This window comes from Amborella trichopoda, chromosome 6 (assembly GCF_054954075.1).
Source record: "Amborella trichopoda isolate Santa Cruz 75 chromosome 6, AtrichopodaSantaCruz75HAP2 v2.0, whole genome shotgun sequence".
Classification (NCBI taxonomy): Eukaryota; Viridiplantae; Streptophyta; class Magnoliopsida; order Amborellales; family Amborellaceae; genus Amborella; species Amborella trichopoda.
In genome coordinates this window covers 3,242,319-3,268,365 of record NC_142341.1, presented here as the reverse complement: position 1 = coordinate 3,268,365, position 26,047 = coordinate 3,242,319, and the positions used below count along the sequence as shown (strand labels likewise).

The 26,047-nt window shown below is 34.4% G+C and overlaps 1 protein-coding gene across 8 annotated transcripts; it reads left to right on the top strand.

The window, feature by feature from the left end:
• Positions 1 to 5,272: 5,272 nt before the first annotated feature.
• On the top strand, positions 5,273 to 24,981 carry LOC18434481 (uncharacterized). 8 transcript variants are annotated; one of them, XR_016058190.1, is made up of 7 exons: positions 5,787 to 5,825; positions 7,814 to 7,934; positions 8,093 to 8,442; positions 8,524 to 8,865; positions 9,481 to 9,685; positions 14,462 to 14,770; positions 23,492 to 23,790. XR_016058190.1 is itself a non-coding variant. In XM_020667239.2 (6 exons), the coding sequence occupies exons 3-6, from the start codon at positions 8,095 to 8,097 to the stop codon at positions 14,599 to 14,601; spliced, it is 1,035 nt and encodes a 344-aa protein (XP_020522898.1). In that variant the 5' UTR covers positions 5,539 to 5,825; positions 7,814 to 7,934; positions 8,093 to 8,094; the 3' UTR covers positions 14,602 to 14,885. The 8 variants fall into 8 exon arrangements, 6 of the variants coding, with proteins under 6 accessions (XP_088726507.1, XP_088726506.1, XP_020522898.1 ...); XR_016058189.1 differs by lacking the exons at positions 5,787 to 5,825; positions 7,814 to 7,934 and adding an exon at positions 5,273 to 5,563; XM_020667239.2 differs by lacking the exon at positions 23,492 to 23,790 and having other exon boundaries at positions 5,539 to 5,825; positions 14,462 to 14,885.
• Positions 24,982 to 26,047: the final 1,066 nt, after the last annotated feature.

Genomic DNA, 26,047 nt, shown 5'->3' with positions numbered 1-26,047 from the left:
GGTCTAAAACAGTCTTCTAGGCAATGGTACTTTACTTTTCATAATGCAATAACTGAAATTGGTTATATAGCCAATAAGTTAGACCATTGTGTATATATCTAGAATAGTGGGAGCAATTTTGTTAAATTGTCACTATATGTGGATGATATTTTGATAGCCTATAATGATATTGGCATGATTAACCATACAAAATCATGACTAAGTTCCCATTTTGAGATGAAAGATATGACAGAAGCCTCATATGTATTGAACATTAAGATAACAAGAGATAAAAGTTCAAGATTTCTATGTTTATCTTAAGAAAATTATTTAGAAAGTGTTTTAAAGAACTTTAAGATGAAAAATTGCAAGCCCATAGATACACCTGTTTGTAAAGGCTTGAAATTATCAAAGAAAATATGTCCATTAAATGATATCGACAAGCTGAAATGGAAAGAATTACATAGGCTCAAGCTGTAGGATGCATAAATTATGCCATGCTGTGTACAAGACTTGATTTGAGTTATGCATATGGTCTTGTAAGTAGATTTCAGAGTAACCCTGGGATGGCTCATTGGCCAACTGTAAAAATGATACTCAGATATATTCAGAAAACTAAAAATTACAAGCTATGCTTTCAAGTTGGCAACTTAGAGGTTACTGGGTACTCTGATGCAAATTTTGCATGAGACCCAGATGATAGAAAAGCAACCTCAGGAATTGTATTCCTCTTTGGAGGTGGATGTGTTTCTTGGTTTAGTTAGAAACAAGGTTGTGTAGCTCGGTACACTATGAAAGCCGAGTATATTGCTTGTAGCATTGTTATAACTTATGATGTTTGGATTAAACGCTTCATAAATGGTTTGAAGCTGGATATAACCGACAAACATGTTAACATTTTTTGTAATAATCAAGCTACTATTTCATCAATTAGAAATGTAGCTTATAGTTCCAAGGGTAAGCACATTGAAATTGATTACCATTATATTTGTGATATTATTGGAAAGAATGAAATAACTGTAAGTTATTTACTATCTTATGATATGATTGCAGACTCTTTAACGAAGAGATTGAGTGCAGAAATATTCTCAAAGCATGTAGCTTTGATGAGACTTAGAAATATTTAAGTCAAGAACTCCTAAATGAGATATTTTTTTGATGTCTTGATCATGAGAGGAAAAATCGCATTAGTGTGAAAAACCATGACATAACTTTGGATATTTTTTGTTATGAGATGTATAACCGCACTTGCGTTTCATAAATGTCAAATTCATTAAGTGATAAAGACTTTATGATATTTCAATATATCTGGCCCTCATGGTCAAGTGGATGATGTTGGTAAGTGCGTGTGGCCATAAGGCCTTTAAACGTGCAATATTTCTCTCTCTTATAATTTAATGCTTATCATTAAAATAGGGAGGCTTATTAGAGAGAGAAAAGACCGTTATCTAACGGCTAGAAAGTAACCACCCACTTCCCATGCTTACACGGCCTCCTTCATCCCTCCTTAAGAAGGGTTTCACAGCTATAGAGAGGTGCACAAAAATTTACAGAGTTCTGTAAAAGCCTGTTCTTTGCGATCGATAGTCTCAAATTTACAGAGTTATGGTAAAAACCTGTTCTCTGCGATCGATAATCTCACGACACTGCTCCCAATCCTGGGAGTGGGTCCATCTCTTCCCTCAAGTTTTTCAACACTTTAATCGTGCTTAAGTGGATTGTCTTCTTATTTTTAAGATCTCTCTCCCTTTTTCTTTCTTTTTTTCCTCCTAATGCAATGAACCTTCTTTTATCTCTCCATGTTTTTATCTTCTTTAACTGTTGTTAAGTGGATTCTCTCTCCTATTTTTAAGATATCTCTCCCTTTCTCTTTTTATTTTCCTCCTAATGCAATGAACCTTCTTTTATCTCACCATGTTTTTAGGATCTCTCCCTCTCTCTTTTGTCTCCTAATGCAATGAACCTTCCTTTACCTCATCATGTTAACGGGCAAAATGATTGAAGTCTAAGAGTGGGTTTGGATGGAGCAGTAGGTGTCTTCTTGTTTACTTTTATTCATGAATAAAGGGAAAATGAGTTTTTGTTTCGTGAAAAGGTTTGCTGCACCCACGGAAGCATATTGTGTATTTGCTCACTCGGGGTAAAACTCATGTTAGGAATATTTTTTGGACCCCTAATTTTGAGAATGTAGCATCTAGAACCTGACAAATAATCTCAAAAAAAAAAAAAAAAAAATCAAATAGGGCTTTGTATATGCCTCAAAAAACTAAACGTTAACAAGAGCTGTCCTATTTTCAAGAGGCCAAAATCCAGGTGGTCAAGAACTTAAAATTCAATTTTTTTAATTTTAAATAATCATCTGATGATACTTGGATGAATCGAAATTTCAGATCAAAAGAATCCTCTCAAATTACTCTTCTACATAAAAGAGTTGTTGTACGGTGTTTTGCTTTCCTTTCTTTGTTACCCCACTCATGTTTTGTGGCGCTTTGCAGTCTTAAGGGGTACAGAATAGATAATGTGCCTAATGTATACTCAGAAGTAATACTTTTATTTATGTTAAACTAATCTATGTTTTGCCCTAGAGAGTTGCATGATTTTTTTCTAAATTTCCTCAAGAGATTGTGTATTTAAGGCTATTTATCTCTTAGACAAGATGGTAACAACCACTCTTACCTGGTAGATGTAAAATCAGGTTAGGGCTATGTCACAAAGTTTAATGAAAAAATCTTTAGTACATCTCAATATGCCTATTTTTTTTTGGGTAAATATCTCATACATCTAATTTCATTATTAAAAAGTATAGGTAATTGCGATATTCTTGTACTAAAGGTAAATAGTTTCATTTTTATTTTTCTTGATGACTACATTTACAGGAGCATGTAAACAATGCTTCCTCGGGAGCATAGTTTACTTCCACTCCCTTGGTTATAAGACCTATTTGGGAGGATTTTTTTGAATAAAAAAATTTAGGAACCACATATGAATTACTAGATGATTATTTTCTAAAGAAAAGAAAACAAAAATTGAGTTTTCTAACACTTAGATGTTATATTTTAAAATTGGACAATTTTTATTCAATCTTGAGATATTATTGTTTTCAAGTGCTTATAAGGTGCAATTGGTGAATTTTTTTAATATGAGGTTAATGTATGTGTTAAAGAGGTTATATCCCCGAAATTTTGGATCCTAAAATTAATACTAAGTGGGATTGTATCGGATGAGTAAATGTATTGTATTCTCACCCTTAAACAAATACTGAAAAGATTTTGCAGCATTCCCTATTAAAAAGGTATGTCCAACGCAATTATCTGAGTGAAGCACAAATTTTTTTAATTTTTTTTTTGACATCTGTTAAAAGCTCTGAGTTTTTCAAAAGACCTTCACATTCTTTTATAACGTGTTTCAAAAAGACCTTTTAAAAACTTCCTTTGTTCTTTTATTGTCTTTTTTTTTTCCAAATTTTCTTAACTCTTCGTTATCTTAAAGGAAAAGTATACACTGAGACTACTTACATTAGATACAAGATAGTCACAAATAATCTTGACCATTTGATGTCATATTGGGTGGTTGTATTTATTCTATTGACCAAAACCAAAGTTTAAGCGAAATTTTTTTGGACTTTGTGGCGCACCCAAGCTATCAAATTTTACATCGAATGGTTATACATAATTATGACTACCTTGTATCAAAAGTAAATGGTCTCGTTGTATACAATCCCCAATTAAAATTGTATACCTTTAATCTTTGTTACAAGGAGGTCCCAATTATTTCTAGCCGTCAGATGTCATTGGATGGCTTGGGGTGGGTTATGGGGCTCAAGAAATTTTTTTAAACTTTGAGTCTAGTTAGGACCATCTTCATCTGATTTGAAATTTGAAGGACAAGAAAGATTTTGAACTCCTTATATCAAAACCAAATTAACTTTGTTGTATACTTTTCCTATGCAATTAGAGAACCAAGTATAGTATAGTATTTCAAAAATTGCTATTAGCATATCGGAGGAATCATGCAGTTTTTTCAAACAAGTATAGTGTAGTATTTCAAAAATTGCCATTAAAAAGTGTATAACCATTTACATTTGGTACAAGAAGGTCACAACCGCATGTAGCATGAGAAATTTGAAGGCGGGAATACATCACAAAAATTGAAAAAATTCTTTTGGAACTTTGATTGTAACTAAAAGCAAACCCTCATCGCTCAATTTCGTATCCAATTACTAAAGGCATTGTCACTCCCTTGTATTAAAAATAAAAGGTCTTATCATATATTTTTCTTACTTTTAAGTTCAAATTTTTTAGCATAAATTTGTATTTTTATGCTAAATTTTTTTTTTTAACTCAATAGGGCGATACTGATCAAAATTGGTGATTGTATATGTTCAACCAGGGACAGATCCAGCTCTGGATTTCATTTTGTAAAAAATAAAAAGGTGCGTCTTATATAAAGTACCAATCTGAAACAATAATAGTAATGTGTTTCACCAAATTGTGCCAAAAAATGCATTTCTAAAGTAAAAAACCAATGCGATAGCCTAAAAAACTATATTCACCCAATTAATAAAATTTAAAGCTCTAAACAAAATGTGATTGAGCAGATCTATAAATATTTGAAAATGCACAGTCTAGATAAATGCATTACATGATGTATTATTATCATAACTTGAAATCTTTTATTATTATTTTATTTTTTATATCTATGCATCTCGAGGTCGAGATGATCAATTAAAAGGGTTTGTAGCATTGAATCAACCTTTTCTATGTATTTTTGAGATGCGCCTTACTACTATAGCGTAACGACACATGATATAAGCTTTTTTTTAAAGTAAAATCCTATTATTTACAAAAGGTGCTGTTTGTATAGAGCCTAGGCTTAAAACAATCAAATTAGAGCCTACTTTCAAATAGTATTGAGAAATGTGGTTTCAATACTAGAAATCTTTGTGATAGCTTTAAAATATATTTTAATTTGTATTTATAAAGTTTAAAGCTTAACAAATAGTGTAGATCAATAGATCTATGAAAACTTGAAAATCTTGAATATTGACGGTCAAAACATGTGTTACAAAATACATTATTTCCAAAACTTGAAATCTTTTTTTTTCTCGTGTCTATACATCTTGATGTGGAGATGATCAATTTGAGGATATTTGGGCATCAAAACAACCTCTTCTACTGAAACTTTTGAGGTAGGCTCAAATTTGATTGTTTAGAGCTTTGGCTCTATATAAACTTTTTCCATTTCCAAAAGAAAAAGAGTTTATATAAGATGCCAAACTTATACCAAATAAAGTGAAAAAAAATGTAAAAAAACTCCTTATTGTGATTAGGTAGGAGAGTTTTTTTCATACCAATGATCTCAACATATTTTTAATCACACCAATTGGTCCGAGCATATTATTCATATAACAACCCATTGGTGTGATTTCATACGGAACTAACATTCCCTAAAAATAGCTCTCGGAGTATGTATTTTCCAGAAAAACCTTTAAGGGAAAAGAGCAGCTGGAAAAGCAGATTCGCTCATGTGGTAAACTGTAGCTGGGAAAGCAACTACACAAGAAAGAGGGAGAGCGCTTTACCAGGTGGAGAGCTGCTTTCTCAGAGCCCTCTTTCCCACTCTCTCTCTCTCTCCCTCAACTCTCACACACACGAGAGCTCTCTCCCTCTCTCTGACACACACAGAGGGCTCTCTCTTCACCCCTCTGCTGTCTCTCTAATATCAGCTTGTGAAACCCTAATCTCTGCAAAACGCTTTTTCTCTAAAACCTAATCCTCATTATTGCAGAATACGAGTTTGAGATTTTAGTAGTTCGAGTTCGATGAAGAAAATTCTTCAAGTATCAGGTACAAATTAGATTTTTCTGTTTTCGTAGTTTGATTTTCGTTCATTTTAGTTGGTTTTTTAGTTTATTTCTCTGTTTTTTATATGTGTCTGCATTCTTGATTTTACTGTTAATAATAGAAGCTGGTAGTTCCATCCTTTTACCTTTGTGTTTTATAAATGTGGAATTCAGTTAGTTTCGTAACTAATTATGTTTATAGTGTTTCAAGTCTGCGTAAATTTCGAGCTTTTCTGTTGTTGAAACCCTAAAATAAACATTTGGTGGAGATTTTAGATTATAGTAGTCTTGTAGGAATTTTACACAGAGACATATAACTCTCTAAGTTAAATGAGTCACTCATTTTATAGTTTATACCCAATTTCTGTTTCTTTTGTTCTTTTAAATTAGTTTTTTGTTTTGGGGTTCCTTTTTTGTTGTTTGAACTGTGAATTTTGGTAAAAATGGATTTTATATTTTGATTTCCTTGTGGAATTTTGGGTTAGGGATGGGGTTGTACCGGAGTTTAGCGCGATTCTTTGTTTCTCCTGAAATTTTTTTTTCCTTCTCTTTTCCTATGAAATAATATTGCTCTTAAGCATTCAAAATAAACATAGGTTGGTTATTTATTTCATAGTTGATAGCAATGTTCAGAAAACAAGGTGTGGACTTAGGACACAGCAAGGTCTCAAGTCTGAGTTGTTCGTACAGACTTGGCTGAGTCTGTATTAGTTATGATATCAAAGTGTCGGAATTGGCGGAGTTTGACAGGTTCGTACTTGTATTATGCACTGCCGAGTCGGAGTGAACTTGCCAGAATTTTGGAATGCTAGTTGATAGTGAACGAAGCTACTTTCTATTATAATTTAGGTTTTTATGTTATAAAATATAGACTAGTTTGTGGTGAGATCAGAATGACATCCCCATTTAGAAATGTATATCTAAATGGAAAAAAAACCTCTACTGTTGCTTATATAGACATATATATCTTATTCTTTTTGGTTACGTTCCCATTGATTTGATGCCACAATGTACACATTTTGATATGAGCGGTACTCATGACTTAGATGGAGAGTAGCTGTTACTTGATGCTGTTAAGTTTAAGAGAATAATCGGTTATTAATGGAAATGAGGGCTAGAGCTCCTACATGCAGTCATGTATGGACATAATCACTGATACAACTTGATTTTGACTTACAGATACACATGAATAATCAGTAATGAACATTACATAACATGTACAATAATACTGTCTGATCTGAGCTGGCAATTTGCAGAAGTAATCGTGGTTAATGTTGGTGATGAAATTTGCAACTTGTTCTGTAAAGGCACTCTATAGAAGACTCATAACGCTATCCATGAATCTATTTCTTATTGGGTTATATTAGGATACTCACACTATGGAGTAATTTATCATTGTACTTAACAAATTTTGAATACTTCTATACCTTTGTTTGTACATGGAGCATTTTTTAATAAGGGTATTTTTGGTCATTAAGATGGGTGTGACGTTATCCACATGAGGTGTGACATCATCCACATGGAGCACACTAGTGGCATTTAATGTAATGTCACACCCTATGTAGATGACGTCACATCTTTCCTAATGACCAAAAATACCCTTACAAAAAAAAAACTCCACGTATAAAACAAGGGTATATAAGTGTCCAAAATTTGTTAACTGCAATGATAAATTACGCCATAGTGTGAACACCCTAACATAACCCATTTTTATTTAGTGACAATTTACATCAATGTATTAACCCAAGCATGGAAAACATGATAGGTTCTTGTCAAATGGAACATAACTTAAAGAATAAATAACTACTTAGTGAGCAAAAGAACAGATAATTAGTGAGGAAACAAGAGATAACAGCCAGTTTATCTATTCTTTTTTGGGTGGTAGGTATCTCTATTTTGTTGTTCATCATTTGTATGATCCAAAGCTGTATGTTTTCTGTAAGGTTTTACTGTCCATATAATGACCTAGAAGAAGTGCTCCCTGTTTTCTAGGCCTTCAACTCTTGCCTTTGGTTCCATTTTGTCGAAGCATTGGGTGCCACAAGTTGTATAAGATGTAGTCATTGGGTGCAATTGGGGAATGTCATTCCTTACCAATCGGAACACCATCTAGGTGCGACCAAAGAAATGGCATTAAGTCCACAAGCACCGCACTTGCTATTTTTTCTTGAATTATGTAACTTATGATCATGGACACTCATGGTAGAAGTGACCTTAGGACCACAAGCACAATCACATTCTGTTATCTAATCATATACATCCAAAATTTAGGTATGGATACCCAACCTTTTCATTCGATCCCTCGCACTGAGAAGAAAAACAAAAACTACTATTGGAATGCCCATCAGGATGACTATTTTATCGATCTTATGGTCAATGAGGTTAGCCGAGGACGGAAGACGGGAGGGGTTTTCCATAAAGATGCCTGGAATGCTATGACAAAAGCAATGAAAGCCAAATATGGGGAGGATTTTGATAAGGATAGGCTCAGGAATAGGCTGAAAACAATAAAAGGTCAGTATTCCAATGTAAAACAGCTCCTCCAACAGTCTGGCTTTTGGTGGAATGAAGAGACAAAGATGGTGACAGGAGATGAGGCAGTTTGGGATGATTTCATTCAGGTGAGTCTTTTTATGCTTCTATTGCCTGTATATATGCGATTCGGGTTTATGTGACAAAATTCTTTATCTTTAAATGTGCAGGAACACGCATGGGCTGCCAAGTATAGAAAAACGGCTGTGCGCAAATATGGAGATATGGCCATCTGTTTTGGAGACCCGGTTGCAGACGGGAGCTTCAGTCAAACAGGTCATGATGCTCCACTCAAGGAGAACACACCATTGGGAGATGCCACTCCCAATGATTTGACTGGTGGCATGTCTCCTGCTGACTTTGGATCTCCCATCTTTGACTTAGTGGAGAAGGTGTCTCAGGCATCTTCCTCGGGTGGTAATGCCCGAGCATCTTCAACGGCGTGTAAGAAGCGTCGAAGGTCTTCCAGCTTAGTAGTGCCTCGAATGATACAAGCTGGCCTTACTCAACAGGTAACTGAGACATTGAGTGCAGTGATTGATACTATGAGGCAGATGGCGACTGCTACCGCTACCTCTACCCCTAACCCTACCCCTACCCCTACCCCTACCCCTACCCCGAGTAGAGAGAGACAGTGTTTGGCAATTGTGGAAGAGGAATACAAAGAAGAATTACCTGAAGAAGTGTATATGAAGGCTACAGATCTATTTGAGAATCAAGTGAAAGTTAACATGTTATTAGCTCTAGATCCTAGGTTCCGAAGGAGTTGGCTAGATAGGCAATTCAAGAAAATGTGACATTTTATTTTTTGAACCTTTTCACAATAGTCTAGGGTATGGGGCATTTATTTTAATTTTATGGACCATGCTCAATATTATATTTGTACTTGCATTTTCTTTTTTCTATAGTTGCTTTATATGTTGGATTTATGTACATTTGAATGAAGGACTCGAACCTGGTTATATTGAATGATGTCATTTTTCTCATTGAATTTCTACAAGGTTTTATTTGAAATAAATATTTTTCTTATCTTTATCTTGCATGGTTAATCATTTTATTTTATCCATGCACCTTATGAATTATTGGATATTTCGGATAGGCCATGACTATGAAAAAGTATTATGCAGTTTTGGCAGGCATCGGCCCTGCATCAATGCATGTTGGGAAGAAGGCATCGGCTTTGCATCGATACATCTTGGGAAGAATGTTATCAGTATGTAGATAAATTTAAGGGAGTATCATGTTGTCCTTTCTGCACACCACAGGAATCAGAGGCTTCAGAAAATTTCAAGAAGAATATGGAACAACACCAAAGTGTCATCTCGATCACAGGTAAATGAAGATGCCTATTTTTAATACTTATTGGCATAATAATAATTTTGTTTTACGTAATGATAAGTAATTCGACATCTCAAGTGTACTCTATTTTTTTTTAGATATTTTGCAGTGGCTTTTGATATTCTGCGTAATTAGTTGATGTTCTTGATTATATCGTATAATGCCAATGCTTGTTGTGTGCGTGTCTTGTTTTTGTTTGGCTGAGAGAGAGAGAGAGAGAGAGAGAGAGAGAGAGCCAATGCTTAGATACCCAGATCTGCAGGGGTGAATCGGCCATCCGATAAACTGGTCCAGGGTCGGCAAATCATTGATCCGGATTGGTGATCCTGTTGAGAGAATCCAATAAGAATAAAAAAATATGAACAAAATAAAAATTAAAAAAATAAGAAAAAATAAAATGTGGGACCGGATCGGCCGGTTCCCTGATAGAATCAGGTTTTGTTAGGAAATCTTCCCGTTCCTAGTGGGAACCACCTGGTTCCCAATATATTCTGGAAACCGGTATGGCCCCACTAGCTCTTGGGTCGGATCGGGCGATTCTGATCCGACCCGACGTTCTTTTCAATATTAAAGAGGCTGTTAAGATTAAATTATGAAAGAATAATTATTAATATTGCAAGCCGATACCAAATAGTTGGGATAAGGTTTGAATCTATGATGATGATGAATTATTAATAATATAACTTATGATTTGAACTGTCCATTTTATTAGCTTTCTATGGATGTTTATTTTAGAAAAAAGACCTTCATTAAGTAGATACTGATATCTAATTGATCAAATTTCTAATAAGAGATAAAAAACAATACTCGCAAAAAATTAATTTTCCCAAACTTGTTACCAAACAAAAGAAACTTCGGAGACTTTTTGACAAGTTACAAAACATAGGAAAACACAAGTATGGGAAAATAATTTCCTGCCAAAGCCTTTACCCTCGAAAACCCTATCCCAAAAGAAAACTTTTTCCGGAAAGATAGACGAGCCCTACTTGAATTTGTTGAATTCCAAATTAGGTTAAGACCTTGCAAAGCAAGCATACAAACACAAAAACCTCACACTATCCAATGGAGGATTTTTGCTTCTTCTTTGATGGATAATCTTTCACAGGCTTCCATCTTTACTTTATATTGAAATATGGCACAAGGTTAAGACAAGTTTCAAAAATAAGGGGAAGTATAATGAATATCCGGCAAAGTATCAGAAATTAAGTAAAACTGGTGTTATATTTATCTTAAGTCAATATTATGCAGGGAAAATTTTCAAGATACCCATAAAAGATGAATTGTTGAGCATTATACCCATAATGGTATCATATGAATAGATTGACCCATGTCCAAATTTTCTAACAGCTTAGCATTAATGTAAGTGATCAAAGGTAGTATAAATAAAAATGACAATCACCCAAACACCTAGTCTCAGCACGGGCATTTAGTGTTTAAAAAATTGCTGATTGGAATTTTCCCGATTCAGATCGGTTCTTGGTTGGAACCGACCCGGTCCATGGACAGAACTGGGAATTGAGCTTGTTTGCAAAACTGGTGGTTCCCACATATTTCATTGTTTTATCATCTTCTTAATTCATTTATTTTTTCAATCTTTTTTAGTTTTTGTTGTCTGATTCTCCCCAGTTGGGAGAATCAATAATTTCCCAAATAGTCAGTTCACCCGATCGATCCGGGTTTTAATTTACTGGTGGAATGTGTAGGTCCGCTCAAGAAGTCATTCACCTCCTGAACAGGAAAAAGCAAACGAAAAAAACATATGAGCTGGTCTCATAACTAGGGCACAAGAAAGCAAACATATGAACGGGCCCCATAATTTGGACACAAAGAACCTCAAGAACATAATTGATACGTAAGGCCCTAACTGAAGTGTCTGAGTATTCAACTGTGGGACACTTGCCCATATCCACAACATCGACGTGCTCAATGGCGAAATACTTGGAAAAAAGGCAGTGCCTTTAAAGCGTAAACACTTGGAAATGAAACAGCATTATAGCCATAACACTAATGTCTATAAACCATTAAAATCAAAAATCTGGGAGAGTTTCTCCTACTATCTTACTTGAAAGAAGTCTCTGCAACATGTCTCAATGCATTAGAGCCAATAATGGCTCAACCGTGGGATAGATGCATGGACCTTCTTGTCCAGGACTTTGCAGGCATGTTTGCTTTTAGTGTTACTTTTTGGTAAAGCATATGAACATGCCCCCTAACTTGGACACAACAGAGCTCATCAACAGAATTGATAAATCAGTCCCATGTCTGAACTGTCGAGTATTCAACTCGGGGATAGTTGCACAAACCCGTATAAACCATCTAAGTGCTCAATGGAGAAATACTTGCAAGGGGCCAATGTCTTGAAAGACCAAGCACTTTGAAACAGCTTTACAAGCATAAGGCTAATGTTCATGAATAATCAAAAGCATACATCTGGGAGAGTTTCTTCCCTATCTTGCTTGAGAAAACTCTCTATGACATGTATAGCCATTAGATAATAATGGCTCAACTGCAGAATAGATGAATGGACCTTCTTGTTCGGAGTGTCTTTGTGAAGCTTAGGGCGTGTCTCTTACATCTCGAGATACCAGGAACAAGGACCTAAGATTGTCATGGTATTTCCATCTTTCATGTTCCAACAAACTCATTCAGTTAAAATCCAACTGATCCTTGTCAAGCTTATCCATTCTCTTCTAATGGAAGCATCATGAAACTCTAGTAGATGTCAGATACCCCTCCCATTTTTAGGTGGTTACAGTGACTGTACCAATAATTTCTATAAAAGGAAAGTTAAGTACAGGGAAGGGTGATGAAAGAGGTTACAGACCAGGTGATGAGTGAATTACCGAGTCAAGCCACAAGGCTGATAGACGAAAAGGAGTATCTAACTCAGGTAACGAGGAGACGAGCTCGAGCACTCTGCAAAGCTTATATGCAAAGAGACAATCTAGTGCCTACAAGAGGAGGAGCAAGAGGTTAGAATGGCAAGGCAAACACCACATTCTCTTGTAAACTCTACAAAATCAAATGCTGTAATTGAGATGCTTCGGAAGGACGTATTCCCAGAATTTAGTTTAAATCACAGAAAAAGGAAAAGTTTCATGACATATCTTTCTGATGAATAAAAAAATGCTTGAGCAAGTCACGTTTGGGGCCTTTTTCAGCCTTTTTCAGCAGGGTAGTGGAGCTAAAAATATGCTACCTTCTAGGAACACAAGCATGGTTCAGATAATACATTATGATAATAGGAGAAAGAAAAAGGAAAAAAAAATAGAAATCTTACATGGCTCCTCAATAGTGTATTGGCAACATCGGACGACCGAGATGAACCATTCTGGATGTGAGTTGTCTAATCCATTGAGGAGGAATAGTCATCAGGACCACTCTTCAACGAGGAGGAATAGATCATCGCAACCATCCCTTGCTGACAATGGACAATTAAGGATACATGTTGCAATTTCTCAAGGTAGTACTCACTTTAGATCATCATCATCATCATCAAAGCCTTTTCCCAACTAATTGGGGTGGGCTAAAATCGAATAGGTGGTAAAAATTCGAGAAAGATCCAATTTGAATGTCATATTTTCATATTGGTAGCAACTAGCAAAAATGTGTCGATTATATCCCCATACTTCATCTAGATACTCCAAATTTAAATGGTGCTGTGTGTCGACATGTACGGATACCCCAAGCAATATAAAAAGTTACTCAAATTCATAGACGTACTTGAACTTAGGACCTCTCGAATGTAAACCCCAAGCTCTAAGACTCTTGCACACCCCAAGCTCTAAGACTCTTGCCACGGCAATAATTATTTGCAATGTAAAACAGAAATCGTACTGTATATAAGAAATCATCATTATCTTATTCAAAATAAAAAATTACCGATCTTAGGACCACTTGACCATGAACCACCCATCTCTACCACTAAGCCCTGTAACTTATATGCAATGTGAGATAAAATTATATCATCATCAAAACCTTTTTCTAACTATTTAGGGTCAAATTATCTTATTTTGTATATGGGCGTGTTTTGCCCCTATAGTTTTATACGTTAAAGAACATGACACTTTAGACATGTATTAAATATGACACTCGTGTTAACACTTATGTACTACTCTCCTATATGGGTCTTTGCCCAAGGGAGGATGCCTAAACATTGCTCTTGTAGGAGCATGTAATCCTTTTACAATAAATTAAAGAGTTATGTTAGGTTGCTCCCTCTAATGGAATTTTTACTCAACATATTCAACATTTATTGGACACTCGTTATTCTGCTTTATAATAAAGAAACTTTTCTAAGAAGGGTATTTTTTTTGTTATCAATAAGAGTAGAATAATCATTTTATAAGAAGTCGAGGAAACTCTATTAATGATTAGAGAACAATTAATAATTTACATAGGTGATATCAGATTACATGTTTGGTACATGTGAAAATATTCTCGTGAAAGTATTTTCATATGAAAGAATTCCTCCGAGTAGGTTAGGTTGGGGAGTTTTATCATACCAAGTAGCTGGCAATTAGTGTGAAAAATATGCACTGGGACCAATTGGTATGAAAAAACTCCTATAGTTAATCATATATGGGGAGTTCTTTCATGTGAAAATAGTTTTACGAAAATATTTTCACATGTGCCAAACTTGACTCCACGTAGTGTTTTTCTCACGAGACCAAATGTGCAATTTGGCCTTGTGGGACCGCCAATTGTGCAACTAAAACGAAATAACACAATTGAGAAAGAGCGATTAAATTTATTAACTCTCATGTTCAGATAGGCACAGACCAATAAAAGGAAACGTACTTGATGCTTCACAATATGAATTCATGACTGGAAGAGGAGATGTGAAAGCCTCGGAGCACACAAGTCTGGCTTCAACAGAAGTGAATCTAACAGGTCTAGGGCCAGCATAGAGGAAGATGACAGGATTTTCTGGTGCGATGGGCCAGCCACCAGTGATAAAAGCATGTGTAATTGTTCGTAAAACCGATCGCATCATTGAAGGCGGGTTCTATAACACCTAATCCAATGCATGTCACCAGTAAGCCTGCCAAGGCGTACGGATCGACGCCGCGAACTCCGGTAGGTTGTAAGTTCTGCCGGTTCCCCTGTCTTGGCTTTAATATTTGCTGGTAAACAGGTCACTGTAGTTGCAAGATACACTGCAGAAAAGGGAAAGCCATTAATCGTGCATAAAGAAGTGGTTTGGAGCAAAGAATTAAATCAATTGTTGCCCAGAGAAATTGCAAGAGAGAGAAAATGATGAAAGAGAAAACCAAAGAGCGTAAAGAAATTGAGAGAGAAATACCAGGGACTGAACATGGTTGACATGAGGAGAGAGGAAGTATTAGAGAGAGAGAAATGAATAGTTGATGGGTAGTGATTTCATGTATGGTAGTATAATGCAACAATATTAAAAGACCAAGCCATTTGTTTGATTCACATTTTGAAATTTGTATTTTTTTTGAGCAATCACAAAAAATAAAAATAAAAAATAAAAAAGAAATTTAAAAAGTATTTTTTAAGCCCAATTAACATAAACCGTGTATTTTGATAAGATGTTTAGATCTAGGTCTTAGAAGGAATTTTTATTTTTTTTTCTATGTTTTTAGATGGCTTTATTATCATTAGATGATCGATGTTAAAAAAAGAAAAAAATAATTTTGCGTTTGTAACGGTTAAGATTTTGGAATTCATCAAATGAATGGTCTAGATTCGTTGTTAGAAGGGATTAATTTTGACCATATCTAAAGTTCAAATTGAACTTTTTTCTGTTTAGGATTGATTATTGAGATGAAGAGAGTGTGTGTTATACTATGATACATCGGATTGCATGAAATCACTTCCCATAGATGACGAAATCACTGCCCATAGATGACGAGAGAGAACTTAAACAAATTGGCCAAGTAATGGGTCAATATCTGAACCCTATAGTTGTGAGTGCAAGGAGCATAATTAATATGTTTACTAGATATGTACCTTATCTTAAGGTATGTGACAGCATTTGTTTAGGGCTGACGGCTGCCCTGGCGGTACTTCTCTCTGGGCTAGCCTAACCCGGCCTTGATCGGGTCAAAGAGGCCAGGCCCGGCCATAGCCCTCTTAGAGCGAAGCTGGGATGGGCTAGAAAATAAAAAAAAAAAAAAAAAATTAGTAAAGAAAAAAAGGGCCGGTTTAATTTGAGCCAGGCTGGTCCTGTCATGGCCTTGGCCCAAGCCCCAGCTTTTTGGGGCCGGGCCACGCGGCTCATTGCCTGGTTTTAAAAGTCAAATTGGTGTACCCAAGTTGCAACACAAATAATGTGCTAAGTTACCAAGCATTGCAACCATGAGGCTAAAACATCAAAATCAATTACCTTGATGCAATATGTTCTAGTTGTGTCACAAATTTTATATAGTGGTTCCATTCCGATGTTTTCACTCTCATGTATTTCTGAAATTTGTAGAATTTCAAGTACTAAATAACAAGAAAGCTACTATTCTACCCTAATCAAATCATCCTTGGTTTTTTAAGGACCACATTTCAATGTTTACTTATACTATATTGTCATATGGCCTTCCAGTACATAATCCTAATAATTTGTATACCATGAGACCATTTATCTTTCATATATAGAGATTACAATTATTTACAATCATCAGATGTGAAATCTTATAGTTTGAGTGTGTTACAAAGTTCGAAAATTTTTTTTTTAGACTTTGAGTTTGATCAATAAAATAGCTGCAGACACCCAATATCACATCCAATAATAAAAAACAATTGTGACCACCTTGTACTCGAGGTAAATGGTCTCATTATATACTTTCCTTATTTGTAAACCTCACAGATATTGAGTCACTCATTATAATTGGAACTCACAATTCTAATTGCCAAGGACCTCTGCTAGCTGTACTTTACAAAATCCAACTCACTTATTTTGTTAATCTACATTGAGAAGCTCAAATTTGAAATATAAAATAATTACATGTACATGAAATACTTATATTAAAGGAAGAGTATGATTACGAATGAAGATATATCATATTTACCTATACTGCTATCATATATAAAGCTATCAAATAATGTTCATTGAAATTCTATGGCGATTTTGGTGATACTTTGTGCTTTTCGATTTTGATCAGACTGGATTGTTTGATATGGGAATATAATGAAACAATCTTTAAAAGTTAAATTGAAATATAATGAAACAATCTTAAAAAATTATGTTTGTGCTATTCGTTGACTTCAATTTTTAAATATATACTCTTTTCATTTATTTTAATGGAAAATAAATGAATTGAAAATACACTCTAAATAATATATTTTTAACTTAATTTACATAAGCTGTCTATTTTGGTAAGATGCTTAAATCTAGATCTTAGAAGGATTTTTTTTCCTTTCCGATTTTCTTTAGATGACATTATTATCATTAGATGAACAATGTTGAAAAAGAAAAAATAATTTTGAGTTCGTAAGGCGTAGATCTTGAAATTTACCAAATAGATGGTTTAGATTCATTTTGGTTGATGATTCATTTTGAGCATATCTAGGGCACAAATTGAATTTTACTTTTTTAGGGGTTGATTATTGGGATGAAGAGAAGATGTGTGCAATTTTTAGGGTTACACAAATGTTATAAACATAGTTTTCTAGAAGTGTGGTTGTGTTACATTACAATGACTTGATGACGTATAATCACTCCATCACTCTCTCTCTCTCTCTCTCTCTCTCTCTATATATATATATATATATATATATATATATATATATATATATATATATATATATATATATATATATATATATATATATATATATATATATATATAGAAAAAGCTGAGACTAGCCCACTAGTTCATATGAATATATGAGCTCAATATCCCAGATCAAATCTGACATGATTTGACGATCACGGATGTCCGGTAGTATTTGAATTTTAGTTTTTTTTTCTACAAATCCAAATCACTTGAAGTTTTAGGTGCGTGTTCATAAAAAATAGGCGAATCTTCAAAAAATATCAAAAAAATATTTTACAAGAAATAAATTGACTAAAATACCCTGAAAATGTTCAAGAGGTCTTTTTGTCATTTATTTTTTCTTGAATAATTTTTTTTTTTGTATTTTTATTAGGTGCGCATTGATAAGAAGAACACACACCTAAAATTTCAAGTGATTTGGACTCGTAGAAAAAACAATAAAATTCAAGCACCATCAGACATCCGTGATCGTCAAATCGGCTCAAATTCAATCTGGACCGTTGGGCTCATATGTTCATATGAGCTAGTGAGGTAATCCCATCTTTTTCATATATATATATATATATATATATATATATAAATATATATAGCTGGGCAGCTATAATGAATAATAATATAGGTAGAATCTCTACTGTTAGATCTTCATCGTGTGGTTCAGAATGCATATTACTATATACATTTTAATAGTTTTTCTAGAAATCGGATCATAATGAAATTTTAGACATGTGTACTAAAACATAGGGCACACAATTCAAAAATATATAAAAAATATTTCGCAAAATATAAAATGACCGAAATACTCATGAAATATATTGGGGGTAATTTGGTCATTTTAAATTATTGAAAATAGTGTTTTTATATTTTTATATGGTGCACAATAGTGTTAGGTATATACATCCAAAATTTTACCTTAATTTTATTTACGGAAAAAAATGAAAATTCATATGATGATATACATTTTGAATGACATGATGAAAATCTGACGGCTGGGATTCCACCTATATTATTATTCATTATAGCTGTCTAGCTATTGTTAGTTTTTTCCTATATATATATACTAAGGACATTCTGCAAAAGGATGTTCAAAATCTTGTTTCAAAACAAATATTTGCCCGTTGGCAAGCGATCTTATCTGCTTTTGATTTTTCTATTGAACATCTTCCCAGCTCTATTAATTCGTTACCTGACTTTCTTACCCGTGAATTTTTGCAAGAGGGCTGTATATTACCACTACTACCTTGTATATTACCACCACTACCTGAGCCAGATAGTATTCCTTACGGTTTACAGTTATTTTACAAAATACTCATACAAATATGAATACATCTCAAGGTAACAATCATGGCAAACAAAAAATGGACTTGGTACCTTGTCCCATATCTGGGTCTCTTATGCCCAGTTCTTCTTTACCAATAACACCTATGTCACCCATGCGTTCGACAAATGTATCAGAATATTTCATCCAGACTCTTCCTCAAAGTCTAATACAAACTCCTAATCCTGCATTTACTCTAGCTACTTACCCAAATAGACAAACTCCCTTCGCTTTTAAGCCAGTTTATGTTGAAACCGCATTTTTTGCTGATATACTCATATGCGACAAGTATATAAATATTGACCCAAATAAATTAGCTCCCTTATATCTCACTAATCACTTGAACCCTACCAATGACGCCAAGACTCGTGAATGGTACGAGGCTGTACTCATGGAAACTGGTTCAGTATCCATTGTACATTTCTATCAAGGTAATACTAAGCTATATGCATATTCTAAGCTACAAATTAAAAAATTATTATCTTATGAAGATTGGGGTAATAACCCTATGCAAAGCAAAAAGTTAGCCAATCCTGAATTCCAATACAAATATTATAAGTATGCTAAGTATATTGAGGCCTGACAAAAAGTCTTTGCAATAAAAATCCAAATAATATTCATTCTTGGTATGTCCAGTTTAAATTCCCTATCTTGAAATGGTTCCCTAGCTGGTTCCGACATTGGTTCCTGATATGGGGATCACACACTCAAATATTACCAGATGAATTTCGAGCCTTTCAAGAAAAATTTGCCATTCATAATACATGCACTCCCCAAGATAATTATCACTTATACTTTATAGCTATCTATCAAATCCCATGGATTCTAAAATGGGATTACACTCTTTCTGAAAATAATACCAATAATTTTGAATATGTCCCTCGCCTTGGTAAAATCATCAAAATCAAATGGTGGAATATTTACAGTACTAAACCCTCCTCTTTGATACTCAAACGCATACCTCCTCAATTCGATATACTGCAACATCAAGAAAATAATATTATCAGTCTTCCCACTTTTTTTGTGTATCTCAAAAAGATGAGACTGTCACATCCAAATGTTACATTAGAAGAACTGGAAGAACAGCTTCTTCATATTTTTGCAGCACCAAATCCAGGACCAACCACTTCAGAAGAAACTATACAGTCAGGCAACCCGCTTCTCGAAGATTTCAATCAAAGACCCGATGAGTAGCTCGGCCCGGTAGTTTCTGCAGTTGATATAACCCCTAAAAAGTTGATATGACTCCACTATAAACATCTATATGACCTAACAAGATCTACCCTAACTACTTTACTTTAATTTACCTTAAATAAGTAAATATGATAGAGTTATAAGTTAATAATTGTTGTAGAATTGTAACATAATAAAGAAAAGCACATATGATAATACACGCAGAAAGCCAAGATACATCAATTATAATCCACGAGGTATGAGTATAATTACGAATTTTAAATGTAAAGACAAATTTGAACTGCATTAAAGAAAGACAAAGGAATAGTATAACTTACTGATTGCATATACACAGACTCGCAAATTGTTTCCATTCAGAGGGATAATAGGAAGGTAAGGAAGAAATATTACAATCATACATTATAAAAGCATAAAGAAATACAGATGTTACCGACTTTAGCTGATGTACAGACGGTTGGGTAGCAACAGTATAAACTAACCTACTGTCTACAGAAATAGAGGAAAGCAAAGTAGAAGAGAGAAGAAGAAGATGAGAAGAAAATATGAGCTAATATTCAGAGCTAAATAGGAGTGACTATTCAGAGCTTCTGATGCTTCAATGGTATCCTTGATGAAGTCTATCTTTCCTGGGAGAAGGGAGGAGGTATTTATAGGCACATGACGAAGTTGGATGCCTTCGTGTCGAAGGAAACTGTGTGGCTGAGGAAGGATGTCGTAATGGCGAAGGAAGCTGAGTGGCTGAGAAGGATGCCGTAAAGAAGATGGAAGCTGAGTGGCTGAGGAGGATGCCGCAATGGAGAAGGAAACTGAGTGGAGTCACATGGATGGTGAAAGCGGACACATGGAGGACGCAGGAGGTGGTCGTACATTGGTGATGGTGATAGCGAATCGTTTGTGCGAGATGACAGTCGTATGTGCGGGCGTCGGGGAATCAAGAGAGGCCACGTATGCAAAGGTATGGCCTTGATGTGACTCAAAATTAGTCACATCGGAGGAAACAGAGCATCTTCACTGTGGAGGGTCATATCAACTTTTATAGTGGATGGCTTTATGCTTGTTAGGTCATATCGATGTTTATAGTGGAGTCATATCAACTTTTTAGGGGTTATATCAACTGCAGAAACTACCGGGCCGGGCTACTCATCGGGTCTTTGATTGAAATCTTCGAGAAGCGAGTTGCCTGACTGTATAGTTTCTTCTCAAGTGGTTGGTCCTGGATTTGGTGCTACGAAAATATGAAGAAGTTGATCTTCCAGTTCTTCTAATGTAGCATTTGGATGTGATAGTCTCATCTTTTTGAGATACGCAGAAAAAGTGGGAAGACTAACAGTATTATTTTCTTGAGGTTGCAGTATATCGAATTGAGGAGGTATGCGTTTGAGTGTCAAAGAGGAGGGTTTAATACTGTAAATATCCCACCATTTGATTTTGATGCTTTTACCAAGGAGAGGGACATATTCAAAATTATTGGTATTATTTTCAGAAAGAGTGTAATCCCATTTTAGAATCCATGGGATTTGATAGATAGCCATAAAGTATAGGTGATAATCATCTTGGGGAGTGCATGTATTATGAATGGCAAATTTTTCTTGAAAGGCTTGAAATTCATCTGGTAATATTTGCGTGTGTGATCCCCATATCAGAAACCAATGTCGGAACCAGCTAGGGAACCGTTCCAAGATAGGGAATTTAAATTGGATATACCAAGAATGAGTATTATTTGGATTTTGATATGCAAAGACTTTATGCCAGGCCTCAATATACTTAGCATACTTATAATATTTGTATTGGAATTCAGGATTGGCTAACTTTTTGCCTTGCATAGGGTTATTACCCCAATCTTCATAAGATAATAATTTTTTAATTTGTAGTTTAGAATATGCATATAGCTTAGTATTACCTTGATAGAAATGTACGATGGATACTGAACCAGTTTCCATGAGTACAGCCTCGTACCATTCACGAGTCTTGGCGCCATTGGTAGGGTTCAAGTGATTAGTGAGATATAAGGGAGCTAATTTATTTGAGTCAATGTTTATATGCTTGTCGCATATGGGTATATCAGCCAAAAATGCGGTTTCAACATAAACTGACTTAAAAGCAGAGGGAGTTTGTCTATTTGGATAAGCAGCTGGAGTAAATGCAGAATTAGGAGTTTGTATTGGACTTTGAGGAGGAGTCTGGATGAAATATTCTGGTACATTTGTCGACCGCATGAGTGACATAGGTGTTCTTGGTAAAGAAGAACTGGGCATAAGAGGCCCAGATATGGGACAGGGTACCAAGTCCATTTTTTGTTTGCCATGATTGTTACCTTGAGATGTATTCATATTTGTATGAGTATTTTGTAAAAATAACTGTAAACCATAAGGAATACTATCTGGCTCAGGTAGTGGTGGTAATATATAAGGTAGTGGTGGTAATATAACCCCCTGCAAAAATTCACGGGTAAGAAAGTCAGGTAACGAATTAGTAGAGCCGGGAAGATGTTCAATAGAAAAATCAAAAGCAGATAAGATCGCTTGCCAACGGGCAAATATTTGTTTTGAAACAAGATTTTGAACATCCTTTTGCAGAATCTCCTTAGCAGCTTTACAATCAGTACGTATCAAGAAATGTTGATTTAAAATATCACTTTGAAACTTAGTAACACAGTGTATAATGGAAAGTAAATAGTAGAATAATTCTTTTGTGTAAGATTCCATGCTTTAGAAGTAAAGCGAATTAATTGCTTAGTAGAATTACACCTTTGTTTTAGTATACCGCCGAGGCCTAAGTCAGAGGCATCGCATTCAATGATTTTAAATGCAGTAGGATTGGGAAGTGTTAAGCAAGGTAATTCTTTGGCTTTTTGCTTAAGTCGTTGAACAGCCAAAGTATGGAGCTCAGTCCATGGGGGAGGATTCTTTTTTAACCTATCATATAAAGGTTTGGCTTCTACGGCAAGATTTTGATAGAAATTTCTAATATAATTAAGACACCCTAGAAATCGTTGTAATTCTGTTTTGTCTAAAATTTTATCAGGGAATTTATCAGCAAATAAAATTGATCTATCAATGGGGATAATTGTACCTTGATTAATATTATGTCCTAGAAATTAGATTTTGATGTGGAACAAATTAAGTTTTTTAGCAGAAACAACTAAACCAGCATATTTGATAGTATTGATGAAAGTATGAAGATGTTTGAAATGCTGATCTAAGGAGTCAGAATAGACCAGTACATCATATATGTAAACAATCATAAATTTATAATAAGGATTGAAGACATCATTCATAATTTTCTGAAATTCAGATGGAGCATTTTTAAGACCAAAAGGCATTACATTCCATTCATATTGTCCGAATGGTACATTAAAAGCAGTTTTATATTTGTATTCTTCTTTTATCTGAATCTGCCAGAATCTTGATTTTAAATCAAATTTTGAGAAGATAACAGCATGTACTAATCGATCTAATAAATCTTTTTTATTGGGAATAGGATATCGAATCCATTGTAAGACTTTATTTAGAGGTTTATAGTTGATGACTAATCGTGGAACTCCTCGTTCTTGCTCAGCATTTTATCGACATAAAAAGCAGAGCAGCTCCATGGAGATAGGCTTGGACGAATAAGTTTCTTTTGAAGGAGATCTTTGATTTCCATATGACATGTTTGAAGTAATTCAGTGTTCATTTGAATATGACGAGCTTTAGTTGGGATTTTTGTTTCATTAAAATCGGGTTCATATGGTAATCCGACAATATGCTGTTTTCTATTCCAGAAAGCAGTTGGTGATTCATGACATATTTTTTGCTCAATAATACTTTAAAGTTGTTGTATTTTTTGTATCATATCTTTAGTTTGGAGTTTTTCCGTAACAACCTTATGTTTGATTTCAAGTTGTAATGATCCTAGATAATCCTCTTTTTGTTTGATATGATTTTTAACTGTATTGATCTCTTTGATTTTTGGTTTATCAAGAAAATCGAATTTAATATGAGTGTCATGAACACTTGTTTCAATTTTTGATTGAGTAATTTTCATTGGATATAAAAGAGTGAGAAAATGTACTCCAAGGATTACAACTTGGTTGAGTCCTTTGACCATTATGAAAGTAGTTGGGAAGCAGTGGCCTTCATTACAAATTTTTGCCTTTGACAGTTTGTATTTGATAAGCAATCTGCTTCCATCAGCAGTATTCAGGATTTGGGTTGTTTTATCAAAATATTTTGTAGGAACTAGTCCTTCATTGAGGCAGTTGAGATCTGCTCCTGAATCTACTAATGCTAAAGATTGAAATTCATATTCATCACTTATGACTATTGTTACTAAGATAAACTATTTTTGTGTAATGACTTTATTCAAAACATTTACAGATTTACTTGTTGATGTTTCTCTATGTTGTGGATGAGATGTTCTGATTAGGTGATCAAATTCAATAGAATCGGTATCAGTATCTATTCCTGGGGTTTCATTTTGGAGTTCTAGAATTTGTATCCGATTTTTTAATTGAGCAACTTCTGTTTTTACAATATTTACTTCTTGCTTGAGATCAGCAATGGTTGGTTCTTTTTGATAGGCTTCATGCTGACTTATACGTTGCATTATATCAGAAAATTATATTCATCTGGAGGTTTGATTAATGGAACATGTTTTGATTTTGTTTTAGCAAGATTGATAAACTGAGTAATTACTTCTCGTTTTTCATCAGGGTCAGAAATTTTCTCTATTAGATCTAATATGAGGTTATCTTCTTTTGTCAAAGTATGAATATTAGAAGTAGGAATAGGACATTTGTATATGTCATCATCATTTTCGGAACTACTGGATGTATTTGAGCAATAAAGGTCTTCATCACGGATATTACCAAGAAAAGATGTATTACTACTGGAGGAAGTAGTATCTGAATCTGAACTAGATAGAGAATCGTAGATTTGGATAATATCATAGATTTTATTTCTTATTTGTTCATCTAAGATTACAGCAACAATTTTTTTTTTGACTTTACATTGGCTTTTGTAATAGACAACTTTTCCACATTTATAACAGACAGGTAATTTTTTATCCTTTCTTTGGGCTGATTTATTAGAGATAAATCTTTTTTTAAATTTCTTTTTCTTTTTGGAAACATTTGGAGGTTTATCTTGCTTTTGTTTAGATTTAAATTTATGTTTGCGTTTATGGAATTTATGTAAGTCATGAGGTTTATTTTTATCAATGTGATAACCAAACTGTTCACAGAAATCTCCTAATTCTTTTTTACCACTTATATTTTGTTTATCGATTTGTTTCTTTAATTTCATATCTGTGCATAAGGCTAATCCTTCGACACATATTTCTGCTGATAATTCTCCTAAGGTGTATTGGGAATAGATGATTGTACCACCATGCTTACGTTTTAAGTGTTCTTTCACTTTTTCAGCAAATAAATAGGGTAAGCCGGCTACGAATTTTTCTTTCCAATGATCTAAATGGCTATCTTCTCGTATAAGTAAACGAGAAAAGAAAACGTCTTTATACCATTTATAATGGGATAATGTAGGACATCTAAGGTTTGATAAAAGATCAGCGGATCTTGCTACTAAGATAGCAGTATTGCCTATAAAATGTAGGGCGATGGTATATATTAAAGTATTAACAGCATCACTTTCAGTGTATAACACATCTTGGTTGTGTTTATTCTTTGCTGTCCAATTTCGGGTATTTGTCAAAATCTGTTGTTTTGTTTGATCATTGAGGTGGAAATCCCACCATCCTCTAAGCCAACTAGTAAATCTAGACACGATGGCTTTTGCTATTTCCTGGTCATGGCTTCCAGTCATCTTACATGCTGATGCGTACATTGTCATATGTCGCATAGTATCTAATATTTGGTGATCTGAAATTCCATCAATACTCCAATTATTGATGGTCCTACCAGTATAAGTTGATGTATGGCTAACTAGATCTTCTTTTAATTGTATATCAACAGGAGTTGGTTTCTTATAGTATGGTTTAGCATTTATTGGCTGCCAATTTTTGCTATAATTGATTCGATAAATATTGTCTGAAGAAATAAAATGTTCTGTGAATGCTTTTTGCATAATTGACAGAGTATTTTTAATTTGAGGTTCAGGGTCTTCTTCTTGAAGA